The 18,757-nt window shown below is 37.4% G+C and overlaps 1 protein-coding gene across 3 annotated transcripts in view; it reads right to left on the bottom strand.

Annotated features, from left to right (window-relative positions):
- Positions 1–18,757, bottom strand: part of SPATA17 (spermatogenesis associated 17) — a 243,114-nt gene that overhangs the window by 168,173 nt on the left and 56,184 nt on the right. For all 3 annotated transcript variants that reach the window (XM_019976944.2, XM_019976943.2, XM_019976945.2), the window contains one exon: positions 8,966–9,069. In XM_019976944.2, coding sequence (XP_019832503.2) covers positions 8,966–9,069 — 104 coding nt within the window. The remainder of the gene's footprint in view (positions 1–8,965; positions 9,070–18,757) is intronic.

The raw sequence follows: 18,757 nt of genomic DNA, 5'->3' as shown, positions 1-18,757 counted from the left end.
CTGGGGTTTACAGATAACCATTATAAGGATGAGAAACTATGTTCAAATCTTCTGAATTCAGTTTCCTAAACACTAGATGCATATTTATAAAAATCACTCAAGGTTTTGTTTTTTGGCTTTATCCTTGAAAACAAATGCAACTCAGCAGATTACAAGGATAATATTTAACAGAAATATTGATATAAATATTATGAAACAGCAAGCTGTTAATTCTGGATTCTGACTGTCATCAGTGGGAACAAACCCTGACAGTTTAACAGGAAATATACAGAGAGAGAGGAACTGTCAATTTTAAGATTTAAGAGAATTTCTTAGAGTTCAACAGGAAATTGTTCACACAAAAAGAAAGCAAAGGATCAAGGACAGAAAGTCAGAGTGTAATAAACTCAGTTAAGCATATGGCTGTATGGATTCCAGAATAACCAAGGGGACCGAGAAAATAGGCTGTTAACGCCAATATGGAAGAGCAGCCTAGGGACCTTGGAAGCACTGGAGGGTGTTCTTATCAATGTCTTGTTTCATCAGCCCCACCCAGATCAGAAAAAGCTGATAAGGCATTTAACAGCCTTAGACTTCTCCAATCTGGCATTTTGGTAAGTGTATCAATAAATATCAGACATGACTGAGCGACTGAGCGACTGAACTGACTGATCAATGAATATAAGAATCTTAAAAATAATATTAAAATTGGAATAATGGTCATATTAATGATAAATACATTAGTCATTCTTCTCCAGTACTAGTGATTTGTGGGGGTGTTGCCACTCTGAGACAACCTTTTCTAGCTCTGGGAATATAAAGCAAACTTTATGCTTCAGGGATATACAAGTTATTTCAAAAGTATCTTTTAGTATTACAAATATTTTTTAAAATTTCATGACAGGTTAGAGCACTACTAACTTTTAGATAAATTAAGGATTTAAAATACATAACTATAATATAACGTGTGTATACAAAATCTTTATTTATACCTATTATTATATCTGTCCTAGTCATGGTAAATGATACTTTAATACAATATACTTTCCTATGAACTCCTTATGCTATAGATTAGTCTTACTTAAATTTCCCTAGCATTTTTATGGAATTAAAAGTGCTTTGAGTTTTGTGGGAAATATATAGATTTGTTTCCTTCTAAACATATTTATTATCACATGAAGCAAATGATCTTGGATTTAAAAGGAGATTGGGAATCTTCTAGCTTGTCATCAAATGCAGAGATTTTTTTCTACACAAATGTGTACCTGATACTGAAGATGAATCCTTCTGTTGGAATATTTTCTATCTCACAAGTCAGTAAGTCAGTCTATTATTGAGTAGTATCCAATTATTGGAAATATCTTTTTCATGTTGAATGCAAATCTACTCATTTTTATTTTTATATAATTTTTATTTATTTATTTATGGCGCACTGGGTCTTCATTGTTGTACACAGGCTTTCTACCCATTTTTCTTAAATTTTTCCCTTTTGATAGATGACAGTTCTTTAAAATTTGTAGGCTGACATTATGCCTTCCTTTAGACATAATGTTTTCCAGTCTCAGAACTCCAACTCTTGATGATTTCTAAATCCCTTAAATTCCTGGTTGTTTTCTGTTGGATGCAGATTTTTGGGTCAACATTCAATATACATAGCGGCATGCAGAATTAAATACTATGCATCAAACACAGTCCAACTGAGAAACTTTTCTAAGATTTTTCTATAATTTTATTCATTTTGTGAATATTCAAATAGTATAATATACTGAAAAGAACACCATTTATAAGGCCATAAGATCCAGAATCCCATCTCAGTTCTGCTACAATTTAGCAACTGAAACTTGGGGTACACAGCCACAATGGTCACATACTTTTGTGTGTGTGTGTTTTTTTTAACACGTATGTGCAGAGAATGGTGGCATCCTGGGGTCCCCAACTCCCAGGCCATGGACTGGTAATGGTGAAGCTTCATCTGTTGCTTCCCATCACTTGCTCCCCACTGCTTGCATTACCACCTGAACTACCCTCCCCTCATCCCTCGCGCCTCCATCCCTGGAAAAATTGTCTTCCAAGAAACTGGTCCCTGGTGCCAGAAAGTCTGGAGACTGCTGTCCTAGGTAAGAGATCAAAAGTGTGCTCTCTGAAGAAATGAGAGAAAAGGCAAAGGATTCAGAGTGGTCATTAGCAGGTGTGAAGTACAAGGCCATTCTTCTATAGTTTACTCAAATGCAGCTATAGCTTTGTCTCCCTTGATAGAGTATCAGAAATTTCTTCTTTGGGGAAAGTAACTAGCCTAAAAGAAAGACTTCTACACACTGGCATTTGGACATCACCCCTGAACCCCACACCACAGTGAAATGGGACAGCTTCCTTGTCCAATCACTTTAAAAGCAACTGAAGCCTGCCAATCAACAAGATCTGCACATGTATGTCCATAAACTGGCACGCCACTTTCTCATGAGCATGTGTAAACTAATAGGGGAAGATCACCAATTGCATAAAGAAAGGCTCCAACATAGAAGAGAAGATGAAAATAACCAATTAAAAGAAAAACACCCTGGAGAAAATCAATAACACAGAGACCGAATAAAAGTGAACCTCTGAACTTGAATTATTCTCTGTGCTGATTATTTTTCACTGCCACACCTCCAATCCATTCTACATACTTCTGTGCCCTGCCCTGGGACCAAGTCCTGCAAACTGTATCACTTTGGCAGGTTTCCAGATGGGTTAAGTTGGTTGGTTGTTTGTTTCTGGGGTTTTCTTTGGCTGTACCATGCGGCATGTGGAACTTCCCCAACCAAGGACTGAACCCTCACCCTCTGAACTGGAAGCACAGAGTCTTAACCACTGCACAACCAAGCAAGTCCTTCCAGATGGGTTTAGTCTAACAAAACACTAGTGTTCAGGAGGAAGAAGTTAGTGGTATTTCTTCCTCGTTTCTCTCTCTCTTTTGGTGAGGAGAGGCAATAGCTGAATTCTTGGCAATAACTGAATTTCTCTACAGGTAATAAAAAGGTCATGGCCAGGGGTAGGAGCTTTAAATTTCTCCTTGGCTTTCACTATAACCATTAAAGCTACTTCTTCCTTTAATCCTTCCACCCTGGCAGTAGCAAAGTCTCACTGCGGTTGCACTCTGGAGTCTAAGACTTTTCTGAGCCTTCACCCTGTTCACATCTCTGCAAGTTCCCTCCTTTTCTTCTTCTTTTTTTTTTTTTTTAGCAGTTTGAGAGCTTTAATCTTGCTTTTCGGTTTATTGGGGTATAGTTGCTTTACAATATTGTGTTAGTTTCTGCTGTACAATGAAGTGAATGAGCTATATTTTTAATACTATGTTAGGAATAAATCCTGAGGTGAATTTCACCTCCTGCCAAGACCCAATGTGCCCCAGTATTTCAGATAAATATGAGATATTTTATTAATAAAATAAGAACTGAGAAATATGAGGTATTTTATTATTTAAAACACAATGCTACAAAAAAGAAATGATCATAATAGTAGAAATATTTCATGAAAGTTAAAAAAACTATTGCTAAAATATTCATCAATATTTCACTGGAAGGGTAGGAAGGAAGTCTCTCACAAAAATAGAATGGGAGAGGTAGAGGCCCAGGGTGAAGGAGGGGACAGAGAAGTTTAAGACACTCAACTCATAACTCGTGTAGGGTCAACATCCAGCCAATAAGAACCACATGAAGAAAGAATAAAAGAAAACAGAAACAAGGAAATGAGCACAGAAAAAAGTTAAGAAAATCAACATGCTGAAAAACTAATTTCTTTTGATGTATCACAAATTTATATTTAAAGCAGACCTATTGCTAGGCACTATTAGCAACCAACAAGTACACTGAAGCATTGAAGTTGGGAAAATATATTATTTTTAGCTTGAATTTCAAAAAAAGTCAGTTTCTGCAGTTGAAGTTAATAATGTTTTATTAATGCTACCAATCTGTAACTCTGTTGCTAATTTTTAATTTCATTATGTAATTTTCTCATTCATAACCTGGGGCAATTTTTGCATATACAGCTAGATATTATAAAGAAACATGTCTACCAAATGCAAATTCAGCCTTAAATTAATCAATTCCATTTATCTTTGTGATAGGTCCACCTTGGTTATAAAAGTATGTTCTTGTATATGTACAAATATATTTATTTTTTTACTGTTAACTATAAAATAGTTCAACTATTTCTACTAATGAAAGTGCAGATGAAGTTAAGTCCAGTGTTGTCTGGTCTTGAATTGTGTAACACAATTCAAATGCAAAACATATTTTGATATCGACTATATTTTACTAATTTATTTTCTGTAAATGATTTTACCTTGCCCCAAAATGGAGGAATGCATTTGAAATCCAGAAACTACACATTTTAATGCTTGCTGGTATAAGTAATTGGGCTATATCATAATTGCTTTGATGAAATAGCAAAGTCTAAAATATAATCTTGAAAATGCATCACATAAAAATATCACCAATACAGTATACTAATGCATATATATGGAATTTAGAAACATGGTAATGATAACCCTGTATGCGAGACAGCAAAAGAGACACAGATGTATAGAACAGTCTTTTGGACTCTGTGGGAGAGGGAGGCAGGGGATGATTTGGGAGAATGGCATTAAAACATGTATAATATCATATAAGAATCGAATCGCCAGTCCAGGTTCAATGCAGGATACAGAAGCTTGGGGCTGGTGCAGTGGGATGACCCAGAGGGATGGTATGGTGAGGGAGGTTCAGGATTGGGAACAGGTGTACACCCGTGGCGGATTCATGTTGATGTATGGCAAAACCAATACAATATTGTAAAGTAATTAGCCTCTAATTAAAATAAATAAATTTAAATTTAAAAATATATATATTGCCCTAAGTAAATGTAAAGTAACTTTTGTCCTAGGCAAATGCTGAAAATCAACACGCTGACTGAACAAACACTATATGCAAGTCGCTGTACATGGAAAGTACCCTCTAAAGTGGGGTCCTACAGTCCCCATTCTGGAATTCATCCCTGTGCAGTCCTCCCCCTTGAGTGGGATGAACCTAGTCTCTTGGTTTAAATGAACAGGAACACAGCGAAAGTGATGAGATGTCCCTTCTGACATTAAGTTATCAAAAGAGCGTGGCTCTCATCTTGGCCATTTCTCCTGTTCTCTTGTTCACTCACTCTGAGGGAAGCCAATTTCCAAGTTATAAGCTGTCCTACGGAGACAGAGGTCCACAGAGCAAGAAACAGAGGGATGCCAGTGGCCAGCAGGCAGAGGAATTGAGGCCCATGTGAGTGAACTTGGAAGTCGATCGTCCCCCAGTTGAACCTCCATATGAGACCCCATCTCTGGCTGGGAATAAGAGGGTAACCTCATGAGAGCTGAGGACTAGAGCAAAGTCCCTCTCAGATTCCTGATGGACAAAATGATGAGGTCATGAATGTGTACTGTTTTATGTTGCTTCAGGTGGAATTTGTTGTGAAGGAAAAGGGTAAAGTTCTGATTCCAATGATTTTCAATGAAAAACAGAATAAAGTTACAACCTCCCCCCCAAAAAAATGTTGCATATTCTTCTGTGAAAAAGAAGAAAACTTTATCTCAGCAAAATTAATATCCTGATTGGTGATTTTAAAACTTACCAGACTATTTAAATGTATTATGAACAATGTAATTGAATGTACATGCCAAAACACAGTTATAATCATGCCACTGCTCTTCTTAAAAAGGAAGTCCACTCCAATCTTAAATGTGGCCTAAAATGCCCTAGTGTGGTATGGTCCCTTCTATATTTATCCCTACCCAATTCTTCCATCATGCTCCATGAACTAACCTCAGTCAAATGTTATGTATTAATATCATAATTTCTACACAAACTTCAGGGCTTAGGTTCATGGCCTCTGAGAAGCAACCTGAATCCCTAGCTTCCACTCCACTGGTGTAGTGACCTACACCAAACACTTCTGCCCTGGGTGTTCCTCTACTTTACACAGTGCCACATTTTTGCTGCATTCATAAAATTATTGATGTAACAGAAAGGAAAATATATTGTAATTTACAATAAAAAGTTAACTATATATTTTCAACTTTGAGATAGAATAAAATTTTCTCTACTCACTTCTCTCTTAAACTTCTATAAAATAAGAAAAGGCAATAAGAAATAGAAAATATAATTTTATCATCAATACAATCAATAAATACTTGTAATAATATATATGATGAAGTGCCACCAAGAATAGTGAAAATTCATCTAGGATTGGAAATATCATAGAGATACAATACTTAAAGATGCAGACATCAGACAGATGTGCCAGATGCAAAATTCTTAAGACTAGGTGGCATATCCTGATGATAAAAATAGCACTTCCCACCTTACTCAAGAGAACAAGACTGTGGAGCAAAGTTTACTACTACTAAGTCACGTCAGTCGTGTTCGACTCTGTGCGACCCCATAGACGGCAGCCCACCAGGCTCCGCCATCCCTGGGGTTCTCCAGGCAAGAACACTGGAGTGGGTTGCCATTTCCTTCTCCAATGCATGAAAGTGAAAAGTGAAAGTGAAGTCGCTCAGTCGTGCCCGACTCAGCGATCCCATGGACTGCAGCCTACCAGGCTCCTCTGTCCATGGGATTTTCCAGGCAAGAGTACTGGAGTGGGGTGCCATTGCCTTCGAACAAAGTTTGGCTAGGGCTAATTCCATGAACTATTCCAGAGACAAGCCGAGGAGGTAGGACTAAGTGAGGAGATGCACAGGAATGCCATCTATGCCACAGATCTCTAAGAAAGGAGAGTCTAAAAGCAATCAGCAGTCCTATAAGTGCCAATCACTGTCAACTTAAAATGAACAAAAACGCTAAGCCAGTTTACATACACAGAGACACATATTATGTAGGGCTGTACTGTGAGCCACAGGGACCTCTCACCCTTCCTAGAGCACGGCCTTGGCCCTTCCCCTACACTATCTTTTTACAATACCCATTTCCAGATAAAAATAACGATGATGACAGTAACAACAAAGAAACTATAAATATTCTATCAATAAATACAAGAACAAAGATGGGGTAAATGATTAGGAAACTAATCACTGAGGGAAAATATACACCTTAAAAACATGCGGCCTCTAAGGTAGAGACGGTGAGGGACAGAGAGATGGTGAGGGACGGAGAGGTCTGGGGCGCCACGGTCCATGGGGTCACGAAGAGTCGGACACGACTTGGTGACTGAACAACAATAACCAAGGTAGAAATAAAAGAATAAGTCAGTGTTATGATACAGAATATGAGGCGAAACTAAATTGCCAGCATGGATGCACCAGACTCTCTAGTGGCTAGAGACATTCTCTGTAAAATGAGGAACAAAACAAGGATGCATGGAAATACCTACTGAACAGAAGAAACAGGCCTTTCTAAAACCACCTTTCACATATTTGTCTCTTTGAGGATCTCCTCCCATTCAGGGTTAGGACTTGTGTGAAGCAAACAAGACTTGCTTCAAAAATATAACATTTAAGGATACACTTACAGGGTTGAGAAAGTGCAAGGTTGGTACCTCATGACCTTGACAGTAAATGCCTCCTTAATCCTGGTGCCTTAAGAACCTCCCCTTGCCTCATTCAGGCCCAGTCCTGCTCAAATTCTCCCTCTTGCATTTTCCACTAGCTCTTTCCTCCTGACAAGCTCAAGTATGCCATTTACAGATAGCCAGCTCATCTCTAGAATCTGGATTTCTTAGATAGAAATTAAGGGCCTTCTCTGGTGGCTCAGGCAGTCAAGAATCCACCTGCAATGCAATCAATCCAATTCCAGCATCGGAATTCCTAGATCCAATTCCTGCATCGGAAAGATCCCTGGAGAAAGGAATGGCTACCCACTCCAGTATTCTTGCCTGGAGAATTCCATAGACAGAGGAGCCTGGCAGGCTACAGTCGGTGGGGTCGCAAAGAGTTGGACATGACTGAGCGACTAACACACACAGGAAGAAATTAAATATCACTCCCTGTGGCCCACCTGTTTCTGAGTCTTCCAACTTCTCTCATTAACTAAACCCTATTTCAACCTCCACAAATCTTTATTGTTGCTTCCAAAGAAATCAGTTTTACAAATTCCCCATACTTAATCTCCAAAGACCAGACCCTTTTATACCCACACATATGGAAGAAAGTTAAAATTTGGGAAGATAGTTGCCAGATTTTTCTTATGATATATATGATTGTAAGGTATCAGACAACACCTGCGTCTTAACAACTTAGTATTGACTATTTTCTCTAGTTTAAAAAATATTAACAGTAAAATGAGATAATGTATGTGAAAACTGAAAGTAAAACTATTACATAAATGTCAACTGTGATTCATCACTATTTCCTTTTTACCTAAATCTACTATAAACATATGTCACTTCTAAGTTGCTAGAATGGGGCAATATAAGAAGAAAAGACTGGCTATTTTTGAAGAAATGTGAAAACTTACTACACAGAACTTTGGTAAAGATGATTGAACAGTGTTACAATAACTTAAAATCTATAGAAGACATCGTCGTAAGGCCTAAATTCAGGTGTTTTCTATGTGCTTAAAGAAATGAAAACTGACAGTAAAGCAGTCCATTTTAATGTGTTGTGTAATATTTTCTTCTTTGAGAGGCAAGTTCTTGACACTGAACACGTTTTGAGGATTGCCGTACATAAGGCTTCATCTATGTAATTATTTATGGATAAATCCATTTCAAAATGAGGTAATTTTACTGAAACTAAGCTATTTGCATAGTACAAGACAGGCCTGCTATACCCACAGACATCTAATTTACAGTCAAAAGTACAAGATATTTAAACATACAGAAGCCATAAATGGATAAGATAAAAAGAAAAAAAAATCTCTATCTTATCAATAAATTTGTGCCTAAAATATCATTTAGCTTTAAAGAAACTATTCCTAAGTCTGATAATGATCCACACCCAGAGTAACCTTTCTAAAACTGTCATTAGTGAGCTGGTGATCATACTACTCACCTAATCGCATCATTGGTCTCAGAAACAGCTTTCAGGTACTCCTTCAGATAATAATAATTAAAGCAGTATTTCCGGATCTTATACCCCCGCCATCGCCTCTGAATCTATTGACGTAAATAAAAAGATAAAATATGCCAGTGAACATTTTTAGAAAAAAAAATTAATAGTTTTTCAAAATCAGGTTAATGATGGATGATGATTAAATCTTATCAAATAAATTCTTAGACTTTTATACTATTGTAAAGAATCCGCCTGCAATCTGGGAGACCCCTATTCAGATCCTGCGTTGGGAAGATCCCCTGGAGAAGAGATAGGCTTCCCACTCCAGTATCCTTGGGCTTCTCTGGTGGCTCAGACTGTAAAGAATCAGCCTGCAGTGCAGGAGACCTGGGTTCAATCCCTGGGTTGAGAAGATACTGTGGATGAATGCCTGACAACCCACTCCAGTATTCTTGGGCTTCCCTGGTGACTCAGATTGTAAAGAATCCACCTGCACTGTGGGGAGACCTGGGTTCATTCCCTGGGTTGAGAAGATACCCTGGAGAAGTGCAGAACAACCCCCTCCAGTATTCTTGCCTGGAGAATTCCCATAGATGGAGGAGCCTGGCGAGCTGCAATCCATGGAGTCACAAAGATTCGGCCATGACTGAGAAGCACACACACAAATGTAACAGTTTGTTGTGTAGCTGCTAGCTGTGTTTCTTTTTCGACCCCATGGACTGTAGCTCATCAGGCTCCTCTATTCATGGGATTTCCAGGCAAGAATAATGGAATGGGTTGCCATTTTCTTTTCCAATAACAGTATATATAGTTGCAAATATAGGTTTACTCATAGATTTATAATAAATATTATAAAGACAAAAACATACTCTAGGTTACTATAATTTATTTTATAACATTTATAATGGTTTTAAAAATACTGTGTGAAATTAACTATTGAAAGATCAAAAGTTTGCTTTACTGATTCCTACCACTTCCACTTCCTGACCAGATGGATTTTTTATTTTTTTAATAACCAACTGGCTGAAAGATTGTATTTTGTCTCATTGAAATAAATGTTTTTAATGGACTTTTTAAATACAGTTGTATCAAAATCTTTAAATAAAATGTTTTCTTGTACCTTCATCATCACATTTTAATTCTTCTTTAACTAAATCACTGCAGATGGTGAATGCAGCCATGACATTAAAAAACACTTGCTCCTTGGAAGAAAAGCTATGACCAACCTAGACAGCATATTAAAAAGCAGAGACATTACTTTTCCAACAAAGATCCATCTAGTCAAAGTTATGGTTTTTCCAGTAGTCATGTATGGATGTGAGCGTTGGACTATAAAGAAAGCTGAGCACAGAAGAATTGATGCTTTTGAGCTGTGGTGTTGGAGAAGACTCTTCAGAGTCCCTTGGACTGCACGGAGATCCAACCAGACCATCCTAAAGGAAATCAGTCCTGAATATTCATTGGAAGGACTGATGCTGAAGCTGAAACTCCAATCCTTTGGCAACCTGATGCAAAGAACTGACTCATTGGAAAAGACCCGGATGCTGGGGATGATTGACGGCAGGAGGAGAAGGGGACGACAGAGGTTGAGATGGTTGGATTGCATCACGAAATCAATGGACATGAGTTTGTGTAAACTCTGGGAGTTGGCAACGGACAGGGAGGTCTGGTGTGCTGCAGTCCATGGGGTCGCAAAGAGTCAGACATGACTGAGCGACTGAACAACAACAATGACATAAATACTCTCTTCGCCTTATTTATAGATGAGAAAATGCTAAAAGGAAAATATTCAGTTTTCCCCATAATTATACAGCTATTATAATTGTACAGTTTTCCCATAATTATACAGTTATTAGTGATGGACTTAAGAATCAAATTAGAACTTCAGGGGGCCTGTTCTCTAAACCATTGCAACACAGAACTGTGAACAAGGGGAACTGTAATTTTCAATGAACAAATATTTGTTTAAAGTATCTAGTTTTTTAGATAAGAGAAATGTTGGTGTCTAAAAGAACATACTTATTAAATGGGCTACTAAATGCCTTCAAAGCCCCAATAATCATAAGAAAAATCAATCACTTTAAGCTTTACCTTTGCTAATACAATCGCTATTAGAAAAACTCAAAACAAAACTTTTAATATGTAGATCCTAATTTTGTGGAAAACCGAAAGTCTATAGTATAAAATACCTCAACTTCTTTAAAGGAGTAGAAGAAGAAGAAATAGAAAAAATTAGAAAAAAATGTTAACTTAGCCTTGCAGAAAGACTAACTTCATTCTTTAAAAATTTCAAGTAGTTTGCATATTCATAAATTATTCACACACTCCAATACTTTGGCCACCTGATACAAAGAACCAACTAATTGGAAAAGACTCTGTTGCTGGGAAAGATTGAGGGCAGGAGGAGAAGGGGGTGACAGAGGATGAGATGGTTGGATGGCATCACCAACTCCGTGGACATGAGTTTGAGCAAACTCTGGAAGATAATGAAGGACAGGGAAGCCTGGCATGCTGTACTCCATGAGGTCACAGAGTTGGACACAACTTAGTGACTGAATAACACACATGATGAACAATTTTCTTTGGATATGAAGTCCTTCCAATGTTTTGCACAGTTAGCTGGGCTAGGAACACACATCTTCTTTAAACATCTTTTTTTTTTTTTTTTGTCCATAGGAAAAAGTGACTAATAAGAGACTGAACTTTGGTCCACTGAGTTTTATCTGAAAAGCCTAAGGGTTTTAAGCTAAATACGTTGAGTTTAAAATCTTTATAACTTGATTCAATGCCATTCTCCCAAATAAATGTCTTACTTGAATTGTGATCCCCTAATTTTCTCTGTTTTAAAATATGGTCAGTTAAAAGGTATTTTACAATCTGAAATATTAAATGTGAAGACTTTGAAGAAATGTTTAGTCAACCGCCTAGTATAAGAATGACTAAAATAATTGAAGAGATGCTAAGCCACTTATTGTTCATATTGTAAGAACAATTAAATAGAGAAATTAGTTCTGGAAAGTAAAACTAAGTAGAGTAACAAGCTAGCGTAACAATGCTAGCATAACAGTGCCTTTCTAAATATTTTTCAAATGATCTTATTTTAGAGCTTTATTCTCTAAATTAAGAAAAATTAATTTTTCTAGAGTTCTATTTTACCATCTGAGCCACCAGGGAAGCCCAATTTAGAAACTATCTTCCTCTAATTTGACAAACATCATATTATGTCTGGCAAAGAAATGGGAGGGATTGATATAAAAAGCATTTTCCTAATGAAAAAGAATAATCTATTGGAATACATATACATATATAAATCATACATGCAAATAATGACTATTTTCCTGGCTTATTTAACTTAATCATTACAGTATCATTCTGAGGTGGAGATTATCATTAGCTTTCTTTGACAGAAGAGGAAATTGATGCTTAGAGAGCTTAAATAAATGCCTGAGGTTATACATTAATAGCTAGTTGGATGGCTTCACATGAATCTCAGCTTACTTTTATTGCATATACAGTAATAATTATATTAAACACAGGAATACTTACAAACAAAAGCGCTGATAGACTATCCATCATCAGCAATAGAAATGACTCAGGAAGCATGGAAAAATATTAGGATATCAAACAGTGTTAAGGGGTGGACTACCTACTACATAGAAACATCATTAAATTCTAAATAAGATTAGATATGTCAGAAAACATAAAAGATGCATGCTGAAGTCCTGAGAAGGAAAGATGGTGGTTTATGTTTAGGTCATGGCAGAGTAGTGGGGAGAAGCTGAAAGGGCTTCACTTGGAGAGAAGCTGAAAGGGCAGAGTCTGCAGCTGGCTGAAAAATCTGTGCCAATAGCCAGAGAACTAAAAGAAGCCCATGGGATGGACTCCTTCCCACTCCACAGGGAGCAGGCACCAGAAACAGCACCAAACACATCCACAGAGTCCACAAATGCACTCTCAGAGAGTCTCGTAATGCCCTCAGTCCCTAGACATCCACCCAAAGTCACGCTACAATTCCTTTCCAGATATTATGCTAACTGCCTTAATTTTCATGGTATCCTTGTGAATAGGGCACGATCTCCATGTTAAAAATAAAGAAACTGAGGTTAAGTAACTTGATCTAGGTCACAGCATAACCAGCAAAACAGTAAATGGCAGAATTGGGATACAAACTGCTCTGTCTTATTCCAGAGACCAGGCTCTTTCCACTAAAACATGTGATGAATGTACTGTATAAAGAGAAAGAGTGTGTGCATGTTCTTTCATTTAAAATGCATAGTAATTTTTTTTTTTTACATTAGAGGAATTCCAGTTTAACCAATATTTATTTAATGGACATGAGTTTGAGCAAACTCTAGGAGATGGCAAAGAACAGTGAAGCCTGGCATGCTGCAGTCCATGGGGTCAAAAAGAGTCAGACACAACTTACTGACTGAACAACAATTGATATAAGATATAATATAGGCTGGCGTTCCACTATACTTATTGCTATAGGAACAAATATCATCTTAAATTTTGCCTAAATGTCCTGTTGATATCCCAGTACTAGTGAATATACTTTTACTTTTTTAAAAAACAAAATATTTTCAAGAGGCAAGATGATTTTGGATAATGTTCTTAATTTCAAGGTGGGTGGGTTACAGTTTCCCAAAAAAGGGCTAGTGTTCACGTCCTTCAAAGTAATTAGCAACTTTCAGAAGTGATAGGTATAAAACAATTATTGTCATTGATCAGCTCTGAATAGATAATTTTAAACAAAGTCACTGCATGCTCAGCAGATTACAGCTTGTTAACGGGCAAGTTCTAAATGACCTCTTAAGCTAGTCAAATCAATGATGCATATTCCTCATTAAGTAACATCAAAATGTAAGTGGTCTTATAAATAATGTTTATTTTAAGCACTAAAATAAATGGCAAAACCTTGATATATCAAAAGCCATCTGTTCATAGAAAATATTTTCCCTCCATTGGGTTTATTATTATTCCTCAAAATTCACAGTAATCTTAATGTTGTCAAAAGAGAGAAAAAACATTTTCACACCTAAAATTAAAATCAAAATATGAAAGACAATATATCACTGATGATAACGTGCCCAGGACTAAAGCTCTAGTTGTACATGAGAGCATATAAACAGGACTCTCATTCATTACTTTTACTTATTTGAATGTTGAACATTCTGCAAAGACTATACAGTGAGCCCAGAAAAGTGGGTTTACCAAATTTTCAAAGATAGGGTGTTTAAAACCAGTAATATCAAAGTTTTCATTCTCAATGTCACCATATTATCATGTCAATATGTAGAAAAATAGACATGTTTTTAAACTAGAAATATATATATTTTAAACTAGATGTTTTTAGCTATCTGGAGATTTTGGATAATTATTCCATATGCAGTTTCTTCTCTTTAATATTCTGTTTCCCTACTCTACTGGTCTTTGTACTTCTTTTCTCTAAATTTCTTTAATCATTCCACAAAGACATTGGTACCAGAAGTAGTAGGAGGGAGAAAGAAATAATTTTTTGCATGGGGATGGAACATTTAAATCTGCCTACCATCCAGCAAAAGCTAGGATTTATCTAGAGGATCCCTTCCCCTCTTATTCCTTAGGCTAACATTTGGGGATAGCTTCTTCCATGTGAATAACATTGTGTCTTACTTGTTTTGTATTCTTAGAACCCAACATATAATCTAGTAAATAAGAGGAAATCAGGGCTTCCCTGGTTGCTCAATAATAAAAAATCTTCCTGCCAACGCAGGGGTCATAGGTTCCAACCCTAGTCCAGGAAGATATGATATGCTGAAGGACAATAAACCCATGTGCCACAACCATTGAGCCAGAGTTCTAGAGTCTATGAGTCACAGCAACTGAACTCATGTACTGCAGTTACGGAAGCCCATGTGCCTAGAGCCCATCCTCCACAACAAGAGAAACCATTGCAATGAGAAACTGGCACCCTGCAACTAGAAGTAGCCTCCCCTCAGCACAACAGCAAAGGCCCATGTGCACCAACAAAGACCCAGTGTAGCTATAAATAAAATAAATAAGTAATTTTTTTTTAAAGAGAGAATCAGTATTTCTTCCCTGAATTATTTTACCTATTTATCTGTGGTGTTGGAGAAGACTCTTGAGAGTCCCTTGGACTGCAAGGAGATCCAACCAGTCCATTCTAAAGGAGATCAGTCCTGGGTGTTCTTTGGAAGGACTGATGCTAAAGATGAAACTCCAGTACTTTGGCCACCTCATGAGAAGAGTTGACTCATTGGAAAAGACTCTAATGCTGGGAGGGATTGGGGACAGGAGGAGAAGGGGATGACAGAGGGTGAGATGGCTGGATGGCATCACCGACTTGATGGATGTGAGTTTGAGTGAACTCCGGGAGTTGGTGATGGACAGGGAGGCCTGGCATGCTGCGATTCATGGGGTCGCAAAGAGTAGGACACAACTGAGCAACTGAACTAAACTGATTTATCTCTATCTGATTTTGGAGTCATTATTCTAAACATAAATACTTCATAGTAGTATAAATATGAAAACAGGGTTATAAATAGTTTAGTAGATTGAGATGGATCCTTATATATCTGATATATATTTAACCATTTTCTGATTAAAGCCACAGAATATAAACTTTCCTTGTATTTTTCCTACTTTAGACACAAAAAGGAAACAAAAGAAAAAGGTCAATTGATGCTTTGAGTTAGATATTTGTAAACAAAAATTTTTATTACATAAAAGAACCAATAAATTTGGTTACTTTGAAAATTGATTATTTTAAGTTATCTTTAATTCTAGTGTCCCTCTTATTATTACAGCTCTTACTTTCCTTAAAGTGAGGATTTCTTTCTGAACTAAAATGTGTTAGGGCACTAATTTCAAGTGAAATCATTTAAAGCAACTGCAACAATAAAGGTTCAGATGCCCCTGAACACCATTAAGAAAGTATATGTGGTTGATTCAGGACAAGGACCAGGTTTCTAGGGTAAAAGAAATTCTATCTTAAAAAATTAATTACATCTGTAGTTCTTTAAAACTAAGTTTTAGATTATCACCATTTTTCATTCCTCACAGATCTTTGAAAACAAGAGGGAAAAGTCTAATGGAACATACTTTTGAAAAGAGATCTCCAAGATACTACACATTAGCACTGCTTACAATCTGCGTGCATATGAGATTATTCTGGTTGTCCAAGGACAGACAGACAAATGAGAACTCAAGATGTATCAGATGACCCAAAGGAGGCTTTTCAAAGGTATTGCAAGGAATCAATAATGCTCAGTTTGCCTTTGCGAACTTCCAAAGTCTGTGCCAGTTATGGCTCCTCATTAGGCTGAGTTTATTGAAGACCAGTAGAGTCCAAGAGTTAATGGATAAAGAGAGAGAGCTGCAGTTGAAGAATAGCAGTCCCGATAACTATTTGGTAGGGCTTCTAAAGTTTTAACCAAGTTGGAATCCTCTTTTCCATTAATTTTTCAGGGTCCAAAACAGACATGGTGGAAGTTCAAATACAACCAAATTATAGTTTTTGGATCACAAAAATCTATGTGATCTGCATCTTGTAGTCCAAGTAGGAAAGAAAAGACAGATTCATTTTTAGTTTGCTACATCCTATATGGAAATTCATTTAAAATTGTATCAAGAATAGTATTGAATCTGGGGTTATGATGGATGTCAAATTCTGTGTTAACAATAGCAATATGTGAAGACTACAGCTCAAATATTCATTTATAAGGTGAGGTTTTTCATACTAAGCCATCCCATTTGGCCTACAAGGGGAAGCACGTGACACTGAACTGGGATGTCTCAACTTAGTTTTCTACAAATTATCACTAAATTTAGAATTCCCTGAATGGAATGTGCTACCAGTAAAAACGTTCATGAATTATCAGGGCAAGGGGTTCAGTTTACCAGAGTGAAAGTAATAAAATTTCCCTAAGAGCTTGGTCTAGGGTTCATATAATAGCTCTCATCCAGATTTTTGAAGAAAGGGGAGAAAGACTAGAAGTAAAGGCAAGACTATAAGTGGCTAGATACAACAGGAATGTGGGTACCAAACCTCCTGGGTTCAATTCCTAACACTGTCACTAGCTATGTGACATTGGGCAAGACATCTTTCCAATTTCCCAACTTCCAAAGTGGAATTATGATATCCAGAGAGTTGGTCAGAAAGTGAAGAGGAACTAAAGAGTGTATTGATGAAGCTGAAAGAGAGTGAAAAAGCTGACTTAAACTCAACGTTAAAAAAAAAAAAGAAGAAGATCCTGGCATCTTGTCCCATTCAATCAGTTCAGTTTAGTTGCTCCGTCGTGTCTGACTCTTGGAGACCCTATGGACTGCAGCACGCCAGGCCTCCCTGTCCATCACCCAATCCCGGAGTTTATTCAAACTCATGTCCATTGAGTTGATGATGCCATCCAACCACCCCATCCTCTGTCGTCCCCTTCTCCTCCTATCTTCAATCATCTCCAGCATCAGGGTCTTTTCAAATGACTCAGCTCTTCACATCAGGTGGCCAAAGTACGGGAGTTGCAGCTTCAGTATCAGTCCTTCCAATGAATATTCAGGACTGATTTCCTTTTTAGGATGTACTGGTTGGATCTCCTTGCAGTCCAAGGGACTCTCAAAAGTATTCTCCAACACCACAGTTCAAAAGTATCAATTCTTTGGCGCTCAGAATTCTTTATAGTCCAACTCTCACATCCATACATGACCACTGGAAAAACCATAGCCTTGACTAAATGGACCTTGGTTGGCAAAGTAATGTCTCTGCTTTTTAATATGCTGTCTAGGCTGGTCATAACTTTCCTGCCAAGAAGTAAGCGTCCTTTAACGTCATGGCTACAGTCACCATCTACAGTTATTTTGGAACCCCCCAAAATAAAGTCTGACACTGTTTCCACTGTTTCCCCTTCTATGTGCCATGAAGTGATGGGACCAGATGCCATGATCTTAGTTTTCTGAATGTTGAGTTTTAAGCCAACTTTTTCACTCTCCTCTTTCACTTGCATAAAGAGGGTTTTTAGTTTCTCTTCACTTTCTGCCATAAGGGTGGTGTCATCTGCATATCTGGGGTGATTGATATTTCTCCCAGAAATCTTGATTCCAGCTTGTGTTTCTTCCAGCCCAGCGTTTCTCATGATGTACTCTGCATAGAAGTTAAATAAGTAGGGTGACAATATACAGCCTTGATGTACTCCTCTTCCTATTTGGAACCAGTCTGTTGTTGCATGTCCAGTTCTAACTGTTGCTTCCCGACCTGCATACAGGTTTCTCAAGAGGCAGGTCACGTGGTCTGGTATTCCAATCTCTCTCAGAATTTTCCAGTTTATTGTGATCCTCACAGTCAAAGGCTTTGGCATAGTCAATAAAGCAGAAATAGATGTTTTTCTAGAACTCTCTTGCTTTTTCAATGATCCAGCAGATGTTGGCAATTCGATTTCTGGTTCCTCTGCCTTTTCTAAAACCAGCTTGCACATTTGAAAGTTCACGGTTCATGTATTGTTGAAGCCTGGCTTGGAGAATTTTGAGCATTACTTTACTAGCCTGTGAGATGAGTGCATTGTGCAGTAGTTTGAGCATTCTTTGGCATTGCCCTTCTTTGGTATTGGAATGAAAACTGATCTTTCCCAGTCCTGTGGCCACTGCTGAGTTTTCCGAATTTGCTGGCATACTGAATGCAGCACTTTCACAGTATCATGTTTTAGGATTTGAAATAGCTCAACTGGAATTCTATCACCTCCACAAGCTTTGTTCATAGTGATGCTTTCTAAGGCCCACTTGACTTCACATTCCACAATG

The sequence above is a fragment of the Bos indicus genome, chromosome 16 (genome assembly GCF_029378745.1).
Source record: "Bos indicus isolate NIAB-ARS_2022 breed Sahiwal x Tharparkar chromosome 16, NIAB-ARS_B.indTharparkar_mat_pri_1.0, whole genome shotgun sequence".
NCBI lineage: Eukaryota > Metazoa > Chordata > Mammalia > Artiodactyla > Bovidae > Bos > Bos indicus.
Note: the sequence above shows the minus strand (reverse complement) of the source record. Positions and strands in the feature narration are given on the sequence as shown.